This window comes from Heteronotia binoei, chromosome 18, assembly GCF_032191835.1.
Source record: "Heteronotia binoei isolate CCM8104 ecotype False Entrance Well chromosome 18, APGP_CSIRO_Hbin_v1, whole genome shotgun sequence".
Taxonomy (NCBI): Eukaryota; Metazoa; Chordata; class Lepidosauria; order Squamata; family Gekkonidae; genus Heteronotia; species Heteronotia binoei.
In genome coordinates this window covers 51,378,310-51,395,129 of record NC_083240.1, presented here as the reverse complement: position 1 = coordinate 51,395,129, position 16,820 = coordinate 51,378,310, and the positions used below count along the sequence as shown (strand labels likewise).

General features: G+C 48.5%; 1 protein-coding gene across 2 annotated transcripts in view; it reads right to left on the bottom strand.

Moving 5' to 3' along the window:
• The window catches only part of CALN1 (calneuron 1), a 458,034-nt gene that overhangs the window by 213,503 nt on the left and 227,711 nt on the right, over positions 1 to 16,820 (bottom strand). For both annotated transcript variants that reach the window (XM_060259445.1, XM_060259447.1), the window contains exon 4: positions 2,641 to 2,753. In XM_060259445.1, the coding sequence (XP_060115428.1) occupies positions 2,641 to 2,753 (113 nt within the window). The remainder of the gene's footprint in view (positions 1 to 2,640; positions 2,754 to 16,820) is intronic.

Here is a 16,820-nt window from a genome sequence, read left to right as displayed (position 1 = left end):
GCTGGGGATGTTTAGCCTGGAGAGGAGGTGGCTGAGAGGTGATATGATCACCATCAAGTACTTGAAGGGCTGTCATATAGAGGATGGTGTAGAATTGTTTTCTATGGCCCCAGAAGGTAGGACCAGAACCAATGGTTTGAAATTAAATCAAAAGAGTTTCTGGCTCAACATTAGGAAGAACTTCCTGACCGTTAGAGCGATTCCTCAGTGGAACAGGCTTCCTCGGGAGGTGGTGGGCTCTCCTTCCTTGGAGGTTTTTAAACAGAGACTAGATGGCCATCTGACAGAGATGAAGATCCTGTGAATTTGGGGTAGGTATGTGTCGGTTTTCTGAATTGTGCAGGGGGTTGGACTAGATGACCCTGGAGGTTCCTTCCAACTTTATGATTCTATATTGTTGTGGATATATGACTATGCTTTGGATCATTGACCACTGACCAGCAATGACAATACCATTAGGAAAATCTTTAGGCTGTTTCTGAACCACACGTTTAAAAGAAATCTTTGTCAGGGACTTGTACCTGACACTTAGTCTTCTTGGCAAAGACCACAGGAACTAGGGGAACCAGTTTAGAGTGCAGCCAGAAGTGACATCACATCATCCACCCCTCAAGCTCCATGTTTCTCATACCCTTATCCTAAATCTCTCAGCTTTTGCCACAGCAGTGCTGGGAACACTCTCCCACAATCAAGCTGAGGTATAGTCAACCCTGACAAGCCAGGGAAATTGTGACGCTGCTCCATCAGTGGCTCCACGTTGTCCTGTCGCCAGGCTGCCCACTCCACTGGCAAGCAACTTTAACTCCATTTTCAGTTATGCTCTTTGTGATAATTAAATCATTTTGATTTCCATAATTTTTCATTTTTTAGAATGAGGCCAATATTTACACCGTTACAGAGTGAGGCTGAGAGGCCTCCCAGGGAGCCCACAGGAGAAATGCCATCTATGCCTGGGATTGCCTCCCTTGCAGCGTGGGGAACAGCCACCAGCTGTAAATGGCACAAGCCTGAGCCCTTCCCAAGAGACTTCCTGAGTAGCCCCTGCAAAACTGCAACAACAAACCGGGGGGTGGGAGGGGTCTACACAGACACAGTCCTGGATGCTGACAGCAGGGCCAGGCTCTTGATCCCAGGGATGCTGTGAGAATCCCCCAGGTCACATTTCTAATACAGGCAGGGCTTTTTTTGAGCAGGAACACAGTTCCAGCTGGGTTGGCATCAGGCGGCGTGGCCTGATATGCAAATGAGTTCCTGCTGGGATTTTTCTAAATTATTCTGTGGGAAGAGGCAATTGTCACAAACTTTCCTTAGACCCAGTTGTATAGGGTTTACTTTTAACTGCCCAGCAACGTTGGGTAAGGGTTTTGGTATGCTGGTGAATGGATGGTGGTGTAACGATGCCCAAGTCAGCCATGGGGAAGGAGCAGGCAGGCAGATGGTGGGGTGAGTAGGGGCACAGAGGATGGGAAGGGAAGGGGCCTGTCAGCTGTGTAGCTCTTAATTCCTCTATATGTCTAGTAAAATAACTTCCTAAATAAGGGCCCTTGTCAGAGGCTGGGCAGGGTCAGGGAGCAGAGTCCAGGTTCGGTTGGAGGTCGTAGCAGAGAGAGGCAGAACAGAAACTGAGACAAGAGTCCAAGAGAGTCATCATCCGAAGCAAGAGCAGAGGAAACTGGAAGTCTAAGCAGAAGCAAGAGTCAGTGATGCAAGGTCAGTGTGAGTGCAATGTGTTGCTTCCATTGTTATACATGTTGTAAGCCGCCCTGAGCCACCTGGTGGGAAGGGCGGAATATAAATTCCAAATAAATAAATAAATAAATATATGTAATCAGTAATGTGTTTAGTATATGGAGTTCTTGCCTGGCTCATTGGAGCCTTTTAGGCCTTAGCTTGGGGACTCCGAAACAATGGGCAGTAGGATCCAAATCCCCGCTGCCCTGCTGGTTTGAATGGTCCAATAGAATGCTAACGCGGGAACCTGGAATGTATATATAGTTGGGCCTGTTGGCCCAGTAGCTAGTTTTATAGTGCAGCCCTATATTATGCTATATCTAATAAAGAGCTGATTATCAGTACTGCCTTGCCTCTTCCATGCGTTGAACCCATTATATTATATCCATGGAGAGCCCAACCCCGATCAGGGGCTATAAGGGTCTCTGGTGGTGCTCCAATTAGTGGTGATTAGTGGGCGGCGCAGTTCCTGTCAGTACTCAGGGCTCAGCGTCTGCCTTCCCCACAAATGTGCATCTCAGCAGTGAGTTGCTAAGTCCCTGTGGAGCTGCTTCCTCCACTGAGCCACCCACAGCTCCACACCTGCTCGCACCTGTATCTCGTCGGCTGTTGCTAAGCTACGTGCAGGGGTTACTGGCTCAGGCACTGGTGGCAGCAAGCTGTCAACTCTCAAGGAGTCAGAGGGGCCAGCTGCCAGCAAGTCTGCTGGTGCTGCCAACTTGGGCAGGGGCTCAGTGCAGTCGTTGTCACCCATGACAACTCTCTTCAGTTCACTCTTGAAAACAACCTTTTATACTCCACTTGAAAACAACCTATATTATCCACCAGAGTCAAGGGAAGCAACACATTTTCTGGGTTGTTGATGTCTGTTTGCCAAGCAGCTTTCTCAGTCTCATCACCACCACCTACCTGCCAGAATATGCTGTCAATTGTGTTTCCCAGAAAACCATCCCGCCCTTCCGATGACACCAGTTTTGGACCAAGGATTGTCATGAATTCATCAAAATCAACTTGACCATCTCCTGGAAAGAAAGAAAAACATGAATAATAATCACTTTGCTAGATCATCTTCAATAGCCAACTAGATGATTCTTTATTTATATGAAGACCAATGGTGGGGGGGGAAACAGAGCACCTTATTATTAAGTAAGTTAAGACAAGAAGGAGAAAAGAAGATGCAAAAGGAGGATCTGGGTAACTACCTACCTGTCAGCTTGACGTCTATACCTGGAAATGTTTTAGAACATATAATTAAACAGTCAGACCTTGAGCATTTAGCAAGTATGGCTATGGTTACTAAGAGCCAGAATGGGTTTTTCAAGAACAAGTTATGTCAGACTAACCTTATCTCCTTTTTTGAGAAAGTTATTACCTTGCTGGATCAGGGGAATGCTATAAAACATTGTTTATCTTGATTTCAGTAAGGCTTTTATAAGGTTCCACATACTATCCTTGTTGACAAGTTGGTAAAATGTGGTTTGGATCTGTTACCATTAGGTGGATCTATAACTGGTTAACAGATTGAACCCAAAGAGTACTTGATGATTCCTTATCCTCTTGGAGAGAACTGACAAGTGGAGTGCCTCAAGGATCTGTCCTGGGACCTGTTTTGCTCAACATCTTTATCAATGATTTGGATGAAGGAATAGAGGGAATACTTTTTAAATTTGGGGATGCAACTAAATTGGGAGGGCTCACATATATAGTAGAAGACACAGACAGGATACAGGATGATCTTCAGGCTGGAAAACTGGGCTAAACCAAGTAAAATGAATTTTAACAGTGATTACTGTAAAGTTCTGCATTTAGGTAGGAAAAAATCCAATGAAAAATTATAGGATGTGGGAGACTTGTCTTGTTAGTAGTATGTACTAAAAGGGTCTTAGTAGACCATAAACTGATCATATTTATTTATTTATTTACATTAGACTTTTATCTCGCCCTCTCCGCAAGCGGACTCAGGGCAGCTTACAACAGTCGTTTACACAATTTAAAACAAGTCAATAAAATCTATAAAACATTAATACAATTAAAATTTTAAAAAACTATTCCAACACCTTGAAACGGATTCGGAACACAATAGGTAGCCAGTGCAGCTCTTTCAGCACTGGCTGAATGTGCTCCCATCGAGGGAGCCTCATTAACAGCCGTGCCGCAGCATTCAGTACTAACTGTAGTTTCCGAGTCAGTGTCAAGGGTAGCCCCATATAGAGAGCATTACAGCAGTGTGATCAGGAGTGGGGCCCCTCACACTGTTGCCTTCCCAAGAAGCAAGAATTCAGAGCATCGCCTGCCCCAGCCAGAGAGTTCCAACAATACACTGTGGCTAATAGCCACTGGTGGACCTCTGCTCCATATGTCTATCAAATCCCCTCTTGAAGCTGTCTATGTCTGTAGCCGCTGCCACCTCCTGTGGCAGTGAATTCCATGTGTTAATCACTCTTTTGGTGCAGTAGTACTTTCTTTATCTGTTCTAACCCGAATGCTCAGCAATTTCGTTGAGTGCCCACAAGTTCTCGTACTGTGAGAAAGGCAGAAAAGTACTTCTTTCTCTATCTTCTCTATCCCATGAATAATCTTGTAAACCTCTATCATGTCACCCCTCAGTCAACGTTTCTCCAAGCTCAAGAGCCCCAAGCACTTTAACCTTTCTTCATAGGGAAAGTGTTTCAACCTTTAATCATTCTAATTGCCCTTTTTGGCAATTTTCCCAATGCTATATATATATATATATATTTTAGGTGTGGTGACCACAATTGCACACAGTACTCCAAATGAGGTCACACCATCGATTTATGCAGGGGCATTATGATACTGCCTGATTTGTTTTCAATTCCCTTCCTAAAAATCCTCAGCTTGGCCTTGGCCTTTTAAATTGCAGTTGCAAACTGTCTCAACGTTTTCTGTAAGTTATCTACTATGATTCCAAGATCTCTCTCTTGGTCAGTCTGTAGTGTATCGAGATAACGATACAACGCAATAACGCGATAACATAAAACCAGCCAGCGCGACCCTGCGCGGAGCGACCGGGCTGTCCCCGGGCTGCTCAGTGCAGGGCACGAACTCCCAGCCAATCACCAGCTGTGGCGGGAAGTTCTACAGGCCAGGATTGGACTGGCCTGTCAGGAGGGAGGTTCCCGGAGTTGTACATAAGCGGGACCCGGCCCGCGTGTTCTCTCTCTTGTAACGTGCCACCATTAAAGCATGTTGCCCTACCAACGTCTCCTGTTTCAGTACATTACAGTGGCGACGAAGGTGGGATTCTAGCCACGTCAGCTACACCGGAGACAGGGCAACCCACGGGTCACGACCGCCGCCATCGCCACCATGGCAACCCAGAGCGGTACCACCAGTCACATCGAGCCGTTCAACCCCGCGAATCCCGAGGGCTGGGAGTCCTACGCAGAACGGGTTGAATGCTACTTGAGGGCCAATAGAATCACAGAGGACAGCATGAAGAGGGACGTTCTCCTGAGTGTCTGTGGGGCGGCCACGTTCGAGATCGCCAAGGGTCTCTCGGCCCCCGCAAAACTCACCGAGAAGTCCTTCGCGGAGATCATCAGGCTCCTCACTGGCCATTTCCTGCCCCAACCATCTCGGGTGGCCCGCCGGTTCCTTTTCCACCAGCGAGACCAAGCAGCAGGAGAATCGGCCGCCGACTATCTGGCGGCCCTACGCCAGATTGCGGGAAACTGCAACTTTCCTCGGCTGGAAGAGACCCTGGCCGATCGATTCACGTGGGGCCTCCGCGACGAGAGGCTCCAACAGAGGCTCTTCGCGAAGGAAGAGCTCACCCTGCAGAGCGCCTTCAGCGAAGCCGTGGCGTTCGAGAGAACCGCGAGGACCTTCCCCAAGGCGAGGGCCGACGCGGTCCACCACGAGGAGCTGGACCCCGACTGTCCGGACGAGGGAGAAGCGTTCCAGCTGTGCCGCCCGGCAGGGGCAACCAACCGCGCGCCACAACGACCCCGAGCAGCCGAACGATCCCCAGCGGCGGAGAGACCACCAGCCCCCAAGTGCGCCAGCTGCGGCGACCCCCACGACAGAAGGGACTGCCAGTACCGGACCTGGGACTGCCGGAGTTGCGGAAAGACCGGCCACATTGCAAGGGCTTGCCGAGCCAAGCCCAACCGCCGGAGGCCGACCACGCACCACGAGTCGGTGGAGTTCCACTCCACAGCCTCCACAACCCTACAGGTACTGAACTTGCCCCTCGCCACCCCCGACAAGATCAAAATGGCGGTCCTCATCGAAGGGAACCCCTGCCAAATGGAGGTGGACTCAGGTTCCTCCATTTCCATTATAGCAGAGGAGACCCTGAGGAAACTGTGCCCCCGCCAGCAGCTTCAATTAAGGCCGGCGGACTTCATTCTCCGGGACTTTCAGAAGAATCCAGTGCAAATCGTGGGGTGGGCCCGGGTGCAAGTCGAGCGGGGGTCCTTCTACGGCCCGCTGGACATCCTGGTGGTAAAGCGCCAGCTTACCACCCTGCTAGGACTGGCGTGGTTCAAGCCCTTGGGGATCCGCTTGGAGGGGGTGGGGCAAACCCTAACACCCAGGGGGTTCGGGGAGATATGCCATGAGTTCCCAGACATGTTCGACGGCTCCCTGGGGAGCTACAAAGGGCCGGCCATCTCCCTACCACTAGACCCGACGGTCAGGCCGATCCGGCTCAAGGCGAGGCGGGTTCCGTTCACCTTAAAACCAAAAATAGAGGCCGAACTAGACCGCCTCACTGCCCAAGGGGTCCTGGAGCCGGTGGACTACGCCACCTGGGAGACTCCCATCGTAACCCCGATCAAGCCAAACGGGGAGGTGCGGATCTGTGCCGACTATAAGTGCACAATAAATAAGGCACTGCAGGATAACCCCTACCCAGTGCCGGTGGTGAGCCACGTCTTGGCTGCCCTAGCGGGGTCTAAGATCTTCGGGAAGCTGGACCTGGCACAGGCCTACCAACAGCTCTTGTGGTACAAATTCTTCAATAGCTGCCATTAGTCAGAATTGATGTCTGCTGCATATAGTTAGGTAGAATGGTCAGCAGTAGAAAGCAATAGCTTTAGCTTATAATCTTTCTCCCCTTTTGCATTTGGTGGGAAGGAATTACTTCATACAATACACAATTGTACTGTGAAGTTCAATGGTACTGTGACAGCTGCTTTCAAGATACTCCAAAATTTAAATATCCTTTGGTGGTTACTAGTAGGTTTTGCACAGATTTTTTAAAAGATCCAAGTGGGCAGCCGTGTTGGTCTGAAGCAGTTGAACAAAGCAGGAGTCAAGTTGCACCTTTAAGACCAACTAAGTTTTATTCAGAACGTAAACTTTCGTGTGCTCTCTAAGCACACTTCATCAGACAATGGGATGAGGTATAGTGGGCTGAAATACATTAAGTTTGTTGATTAAGAGGGCAAACTTTTTTTTTAGATTTTCAATAGTTTGTTTTTATGATGTCATTATACAGTAGAAGTACAGTTGTATGCATACTTATTCTCATCCCCCCTCCTTCACAAGCTCAACTTGGGCCAGTCACAAAGTTGTTGTGAGGATAACATACAGGATGAATGATCACCATTGTACAGCACTTTGGGTCCCACTAGACCCAACTTAAATCATTTATAGCTAGAAATGAAATCTCAATGACTTGTCAAAACCATACAATATGCATACTTTATAAACCATGTCTACAAAAACAACTGCAAACAATGAGGAACAAAATATTTGGCCCAAATATACACCAATATAAAATGAAACAAAAAGATTAATGTATGCTTAACTTGCTTGTAATAACTATAGGCAATTTCTTAAAACTGGTTTCTCATAATTCTGTGACTTGTATTTTTGAAGAACTCTACCATTTATATACCTTACAGTGACTTAAAAATTGTCTTCCTCTCTTCCTCATATTTAAGCAAAATGATAAATGAAAAAATTAATAAACAGTAATTGCACATAAAAAATTGTCTTGGCAGTAATATGTATGAAAAGGATATAAGGGTCTTAATGGACCATAGACTGAACATGAGTCAGCAGTGTGATCCAGTAGCTAAAAAGGCAAATGTGATTTTGGGCTGTATCCACAGAAGAATAGTATCCAAATCATGTGAATTGATGGTATCACTTTACTCTGCTCTGGTTAGACCACACCTAGAGTATTGTGTTAAATTTTGGGCACCACAATTTAAGATGGATACAGACAAGCTGTATCATATCCATAGGAAGGGTCTGGAGATCAACTCCTATGAGGAAAGGTTGAAGGACCTGGATATGTATACATTGGATAGTGATGTTCTTGTCCATCTAATTTACTTTTTAACATGTAAACATAATTCTAGTTTGCCATAGGAAAAAGGAATACAAGAACATCACTATCCAATGTATTTCTCTTTTAGCTGTATTGACACACTCAAACAGGGATTTTGGTTGCTTATTCCATTACATATATTGAACCCATCTCCCATTGTCATTGACAGACAATCTCACATTTTGACATACTACTGTTTTGTTGCTTTCGCATGCTCATGCTACTCAGATCAAAGGTTTGCTCAATTTGTTAATTTTACTATTCTGTCATTGTACCATTTTACATTCTAAACCACTGCTATTAGATAATTTTACTTCACTGTCATTGGTTCTTAAATCTGTACCATGTTGCATTCTGGGCCACTGCCTACCAGCTATGTATGGCTCTGCTCAGCTATGTATGGCTTTGCTCACTGTGCTGGATTCCTCGTCTGATGAAGTGTGCTTAAGAGCACACGAAAGCTTACGTTCTAAATAAAAATTGGTTGGTCTTAAAAGTGCAACTTGACTCCTGCTTTGTCCAACTGCTTCAGACCAACACGGCTGCCTGCTTGGATCTATCTAATTAGCTGAGATATTAACTAGTGAGTGTAATTTGGGAATATATTATGGACTAATTTTTGTTATATTCTGGATATAGGTGGTGGGTGGGAGGTGAGAGAGGAGGGGGGATGGAGAAACTTTGGGTGCCAACTCTGGACTGGAGATACCAGTTACCCAGGGCAAATGGAGATATGGCAGTGGGAGAAGGTCTTTGTATAGAGAAGAGGGCAGAGATGTGGATATGCTTTGTCCCTTTTCAACCTTTATCCCATCCCAAAAAAATGTTGGTGTGAAGGCATGGATTGTGAACTCCTCTTTGACAATGCTGTTGTGCAATGCCAGGTCCATTAATAACAAGACCAGGGGGCTGCAAGATTATCTTGCACCCCAGAATATGGATCTGTCCTGTGTGAATGAGACCTGGATTCAGGAGGGTGAGACAGTTGCCTTAAGAGAACTTGCCCCTCCAGTTCTCTATCAGTCTCAAACTCAGGGGCAGCAGGTGGGGTTGTCAAATGCTCTTGCCATTTGTAGATTACTGTACACTGACTTGCTTCCATGATTTGGAAACATGGGGGAGTGTGGATTGTGCCTCCTTTGCTCTGTCTGTGTAACAGTTATAAGTATTTGTTTCAATCCTGTGGAGAGGTTTGGAGCTGCCTTCTCAAGGCTGTCTTATCTCATCTCAGAGCCAGCTTCAACTGCTCATTGTCTGGGAGGGGAGAGATGATGGTGTGAACCACTTTGTATTGCTTTGCATGGGCTTTTGCACTGTAAGATTTGGTAGGCTGCATAATGGCCCTGGACAGAGTATAAAACTCTGGCCACCTCTCAGGTGACCCAGATCTGACATAGATGTGTATTGCTACTGATCCTATCAATAAAACCACCCTTTTGAGAATCCTGGAGGTCTATTTTAATTGAGGATAGTTCGAGAGCTAATGACTTTGATCATCCAGGAGGTTTTCTCCTTCAAACCACTCCCCATCCTGAAGATCACAGGGGTTGAACATGTTGGTCTAGTGTGGGATGCCTAATAGAGTGTGACTATCTAGTGTACCGACCACCTAGCTCACCAACAGATAACCTTCTGGGTCTAAAATGGAGGCAGTTGCCAAGTGGGCCTTGGAATTCCCACATTAATTTGTGGGGATTTTAATGTCCATGTGGATGGATTTGACACCTCCACTCAGGCTGCAGACATGGTGTCCTTCATGGCAGCACTGGAACTCTACCAAATTGTTTCAGGCCTCACACATCAAGCAGGCCACACCCTGGACTTGGTTTTTGGCATGGAGGTGAATGTGGATCTGATCTCAAAAAAAGAGGTGCTATGGCCCAGCTGGACATTCCCACTCCTCCCTGTCTAGGTGATGAGCTGATTTATGTTCACCCATGGTGATTAATGGATCCTATTGGATTCCAGAATGCTATGTGAGATCTGCAGTCTTCTGGCACCTCATTGAATGAGCTGAGGAGACTGGAATTCCTGTCTCACTGAAGTCATTGATGAGGAGGTGTTCCCATGGGAAATCATCCCCTTGGTATATGGTGGAACTCAGAGGGAAGACGTGCCAAGAGTGCCTCTGTCAGCATATGCTTGCTAGTAAGACTTCAGCCTGGAGTCTAATGCACAAGTTAGCGCAAGTCCATGTGCTGTCTATTCTTAAGCCTCACAAATCCAGAGCATACCAGCAAATACGCCAACAGCCTCTTGCCATGATTTGAGTGGCTAATAACTTCATGTAACTTTTCTGGGTCCTGCTTAGCTTATCAGTATATTCTTGCTAACTCTGTTCTGTCTGCACCATATTAAGTAACCATTTCAACCCTGGGAATGGGAACGCTGTTGCTCCAAGACCACACAATGTTATCTGACTCCCAGTGACTTTTACACTTTTGTTTCTTCATACTCAGGGGGCCTGGAATATTAGCTGGGGGATGCAAGTGGTAGATTTTGGTGCTTTACATTTTGAATGTATAATGAATGGGCCCAACCTTCTATCTAAAAAGTTTAGTTTCAGCAAGAGACAGCCTGCAGCTGTAACTGTCTAACTCATTCAATAAACTACCTTTATTCAACAATGAAGGAGTGCTGACTAGTGAAAATTGTGCAGTACTTGACATATTGCTGGAACACTTTCTTCCCCAACCTCATACCAACTATCCACTGAGATGTCAGGTGATGAAGGCAGCATGGGTCTGGGCACCCAAACAGATCAGCCAAAGAGCCAAAAATACCAGCTGAGGCACCGCGCAGATTCATAACTACCTGGGAAAAACTGAGGATTACCAGTGGCTGGGAGGTATAGCCATCATGAACCCCCAAAGCCTGGCATTCCCGCCTCTCCAGGGCCTGTGAGGAGCACTGTGCCTGGGGATCCAGCAGCAACTCAGAGAGTGAGATGGGTGCCATTGGTGGGGCACTGATGAGACCAAGGGCTGAGAGTTGATTACTCGATGCCAAACTTCAAAGGGCCATGGATGAGATGCACAAGCAGACCACCCAAGTCAGAGAAGAGATGATGTGAGTTAGCAAATATCTTCTGGATAAGGGGACTAGCTGGACCAGTCACTGGGGCCCCCCAGCAGCAGCCACCACTCCAGCTGCAGATACCGGCACAACTGCAAGTTCAACCCCAGGGCCCACCAGCTCAGCCTCAAGGACCAGCGAGAGGAGTACCAGGTGGACCAGTTCCTGCACCTGCCACACCCATCACACCTGAAGTATCAATCATCTCGTTAGCACTGGTCTCCCCAGGGGGCCTGGTCATCAAGTTCAACGGAAACCCCAAGGTGTTGGGGTATTTCATGTGCAGGCAAGAGGCTACATAAGAGAGTGGGAGAATCACTTACCATCTGAAGCCCCCAAAGTGAACCACCTAGGGTCAGGCTGAGAAGGAGCAGTGGTGAGCTGGTACGTTACAATCTATGAAACATGAGCCCCTAAACTACAAACAGCTTGGCAGTTCCTACATGCCCTGCAAGTCCAATTTGAGGACCTACTTCAAGAGATGTAGGCTCGGGCAGCTCTTGACCTGAAGTAAGGGAGCAAGTCTGTCTGCGAATATGCTGCTGAGTTCAGAGACCACACCACAAAAGTGCATGGGTGGAACAAAAGCATGAAGATTGACTTATTCAAGAAAGGCTTGAATTTGGGACTATATGGGCAAACCCTAATGCAAGACAACCCTACTTCACTAGTGGGATGGATTCAAATGGCTTGAAAAGTGGAGAACTGACAATGCATGGTGAACCTGCACTGGCACCAATGGTAGCCATGAGCACCGATCCAGGAAGAAGACCTCCACAAAAAAAAATCTCCTGTCCTGACAACCGAAAGGCAAGTAAAGTAAAGGCTATGTTTCACCTCACACGTCTCCTGAGAAACCTGTATAAGGGTCAAGAAGCAACTGTCAGAATGGGATATGGAACAACTGATTGGTTTAGAATAGGAAAAGGAGTTTGACAAGGATCTATATTGTCACCCTGCTTATTTAATTTATATGCAGAGTACATCACGAGGAATGCTGGCCTGGATGAAACACAAACTGGAATTAAGATTGCTGGGAAAAACATCAACAACCTCAGATATGCAGATGACACTACTCTAAAAGCAGAAAGTGAGGACCTAAAGAACCTCTTGTAGAGGGTGAAAAAGGAGAGCACAAAAGTAGGCTTGAAACTCAACATCAAAAAAACTAAGATCATGGCATCTGGCCCCATCACACCTTGGAAGATAGAAGGGGAAGATATGGAAATAGTGACAGACTTCACATTTCTGGGATCCAAGATCATTGCAGATGGCGACTGCAGCCATGAAATTAAAAGACGTTTGCTCCTTGGAAGGACAGCTATGGCAAACCTGGGCAGTATAATAAAAAGTAGAGACATCACCCTGCCAACAAAAGTCCGTATGGTCAAAGCGATGGTATTCCCAGTAGTAATGTATGGCTGTGAGATCTGGACCATAAGGAAGGCTGAGCGCAGAAGAATAGATGCTTTTGAGATGTGGTGCTGGAGAAGAATCTTGAGAGTCCCTTGGATTGCAAGATGATCCAATCAGTCACTCCTAAGGGAAATCAACCCAGACTGTTCCCTGGAAGGTCAGATGCTGAAGCTGAAGCTCAAATACTTTGGCCACCAAATGAGAAGGGAGCACTCCCTGGAGAAGATCCTGATGCTGGGAAAGACAGAAGGCAAAAAAAGAAGGGGAAGGCAAAAGATGAGATGGCTGGACAGTGTTACTGATGTAACAAACATGAATTTGAGCAGACTTCAGAGGATGGTGGGCCTGGCGTGACTTTGTCCATGGGGTTGCAAAGAGTTAGACTTGACTGTGTGACTGAACAACAACAACAAATGTTTCGGGGGGGGGGGGGAGAACCACATTGCCAGCAAATGTCCTAGTAGAACAAAACCCCTGGCAATGGCCTCAAAAAAAAAAAGATGCCAAGAAGCCAGGTGTCAGGTTCTGTTCATATACAATATTGCTAAACGCTGTTACTAACCATATTGATCAATGCCTAGAAACGCTCACTAACACAGGGACCGGGATAGTAACGAGGGAGGGGGGGGGGAAGTAGAGAGTATCTTCCCAGGAATATCAAAGGTTGCCAAGGTCTCTTTGAAGTAGACAGTATGTGCCAGATTCTCACCTCCTCCTCAGAGGCAGCAAGGACATTGCCTCCAGGAAATGTAACCACCAACTGAAAAGATAAGGGGGGAGCGTTGGGAAAATTCTCACATGCAAAAGCAACCTTTTGTTTTGGGAAATGAGGGGTAGAAGCAATCGCTTTGATGTAGAATGTTAAATGCCAGTGATTCGAACTGATCTCCATCAGTTCCAATGCCTGCCAAGCCTGGAGTAACTCTGAAGTATCCAATAAATGCAACTTTGTTTCAAAATATCAAGTCTGCTTACTTGTGAGCTTCAATGAACCCCCACCTGACATTTTGGAACTGATCCCCTACGAAGGTTTATCAGTGCGGGTAACTTTGTAGCGGATGGCTGAAAAAGCACCCGGCGACCGAGAGCCTTCAGAACCGATCGACATCCCGAGATCCCCGGTGAGGCACGTTACTGAAAGGAGTCTGGCCAAGCTAGGGGTGACGACGCACATACAAGAACACTTCATAACCCCAAGAGCGTGGTGCCCCCGCACCTCAACCACCCTAATGGACGAGGCCGCGATCTGGCACGAGGCCATCCTCAACCAACCGGGCCCAAAGGGGAACCCAGGGGACGGCAGCAATTCGCCACCGGGCATGTACAAAGGGGAGCACTCCCCCAACCCCGACGACTGGCAACAGGGATCGGAGTCGGAGGATGAGGATGACGAGCCTTCGCCAAAGGGCCCGGAACCTGCCGAGGCATTAAGGGGAGAGGTGTCCACCCTAGCCCGAGACCTGAGGCGTGAAATGAAGGAGAACATGGCCCTGGTGCTGCAAGAAGTCCAGAAGCAGATCGACCGGGCCCTGATGGGGGGAGTCGGAAGACTGGCTCGGCTGCCACCCGCGGCACCCCCGACTGCACCGGCGGCGCCAGCAGCTCCGGCCGCCCCGGGCGTCCCAGCCGGGCCGGGGAGGCGAGCGAAGTCCCGAGAACTAGATGCTACGTTTGACGGGAACCCAGAGGGAGTGGAGTACTTCATCATTCAAGCAAACAGCTACATGCACTACTGGGGGGATACCTTCCCAGATGAGTTCAGCCGAGTGGACTACTTGGGGTCAAAGATGAAGGGGGCTGCCCAAAGATGGTACGTGAGCCTGTACGAGACCAGGGGACCCGAGCTAGACACTGTAGGGGACTTCCTCAAAGCCCTGCTGTCTCAGTACGAGGACCCGCTACAAGAGACCAGGACCATCGCGACACTCCAGAACCTACAGCAGGGGATGATGACCATCCGGGAATAAACTACCGAGTTCTGGACCCACTGCGCCAAGATCCGGGGCTGGTGCAAGATGATGAAAATAATGGCCTACTGATGGGGCCTAAATGCTAGTTTGCTGGATCGGGCCCTGGGACAAGCGAGACCCACCACGTTGGTCGGGTGGATACAACTAGCGGGCAAAGTCGAAAGCAACATGAAGATGGTGGCCCTCCAACGCCAGCAGCAGCAAAGGGGCAAACCCAGATGGGAGGCTAAGCCCAGTGCAAAGACGGAGGCCAAAAAGGGCCAGGGGGGAGGGGGAGCGGCGAAACCCCCTCCATCGACCTGCAAATGCTACCGGTGCGGAGACCCGAACCACCTGGTGGCCAGCTGCCCAGAGCCCCCTCCCCGTGGGCCGCCCCTGACCCCCAAGCTGGGACCGATGGGGGCCAAGAAACCAACCAGACCTAAGGAGCCGAGTCAGAGCAGCACCGCTCTATCGATGGTGTTAGACGAGGATTCTATAATGCTCGAAGACCTAGGAGAGGACCTCTGGGAAACCGAGCCGTCGGGAAATGGGAACAACCTGCACTGATGAGTGCCGGATGGCAGGTCGTTGAAGTCACGGCACCGCTGAGGGTGAGCATATCTGGCTCCCTTTTGTTTGTCCCATTGACTTTATTGAATGTGAAACTGAAGAGATTCGTGCATGCCAGAGCCTTCATAGATTCAGGGTGTACAAGAGAGATCATAACCCCCCGACTGGTAGAAATGCTAGAATTGCCCTGAGAACCCCTCCCCTGACCGATCCAGTTTGAGCAAATGGACCTGACAGTGATGAAGGGCGAGCCCTGTGTGGAAGAAACCCAAAGGATCCCCGTGGGGATCGACGATCACTGGGACTTGGAAATTTTTGTGATCGCCCCCTCCTCTTCCTTTGACCTGGTGCTCAGAGTAGGATGGCTAGCCAGGCACCAACCAGACATCCAGTGGGGGGAACAAACCATAGACTTCACCAACAGGCGCTGCAAGTCTCACCTCTGGCGGGAGCAATAGGGCCCCAAAGTCCCGCCGAAGAACGAGAGCCTGTGCATGTCGGTCGAAGAAGTCCAAACCATCCCTCATGAGTACCGGGACCTGTGGGGGGCATTTAGCGAGGTTGAGGCCGATGAACTACCCCTCCCCACCGGGACACGGACTGCGCCATTGAACTAATCCCAGGCCAGTCCCTCCCCAAGGCGAAGCTGTATTCCATGGGGTGGGCGGAGAAAGCGGAATTAAGGAAGTAATTGGAGAAGAACCTCAAGTGGGGTTTCATCTGCCCCACCACGGCGCCTCACGCCGCCCCAGTCCTCTTTCAAAAGAAGAAGGACGGGAGCCTTAGACTTTGTACTGACTTTCGTGGGATAAACAGGATTTCCATGTCCAACGCCTACCCGATCCCCTAATTAAGGACTTATTAAGCACCGTCTCAGAAGGGGCCATCTTTACCAAGCTGGACCTACGAGACGCCTACTTCCGAGTAAGGATTAAGGAAGGGAATGAATGGAAGACAGCTTTCAGCACTCCTATGGGCCAGTTCGAGTACCTAGTGATGCCTTTCGGACTACAAGGGGCCCCGGGGGTGCTCATGAACTTCATCAATGAAGTGCTGAGGGAATACCTGTACAAGGGATGGTGGTGTACCTGGATGACATCATTATTTATTCCAAGGACCTCCCTTCGCATGTGAAACTGGTGTGGAAGGTCCTGACCACCCTGTATCAGAACAAACTGTACGCTAAGCTGTCTAAATGTGAGTTCCATAAGGAGGAACTGGACTACCTAGGGTTCAGAGTGTCCAGAAAAGGCTTAGCCATGGACCCGGCTAAAATACAAGCAGTGCTAGACTGGGAACCCCCGAGGACACGTAGACAGCTACAATCATTTCTCGGGTTAGCAAATTTCTATAGGTCGTTCATTCAGGGGTTCGCCAAAGTGGCCCTACCCCTCACGGACCTCCTAAAGACAAAGGGGAAGGGACTGGAAGCTAAAAAGCCGTGCGCCAAACTGATCTGGACCCGAGAGTGCCAGAAGGCATTCGACACCCTTAAGAGACTGTTCACAAGCGAACCGGTGCTAGTGCACCCTAACGAGCTTAAGACTTTTGCGGTTCAATGTGACGCTTCTGACGTGGCCGTAGGAGCCATATTAATGCAGAAAGATGAGGGGGCCAACTACGGCCATGCGCCTACATCTCTAAAAAATTTTCCCAAGAGCAACGCAATTGGTCAGTGTGGGACAAGGAAGCGTTCGCCGTAACTTTCGCATTAAAAACTTGGAGGTCCTGTTTGGAGGGGGCGCGGGTGCCATTCAAAATTTGGACAGACC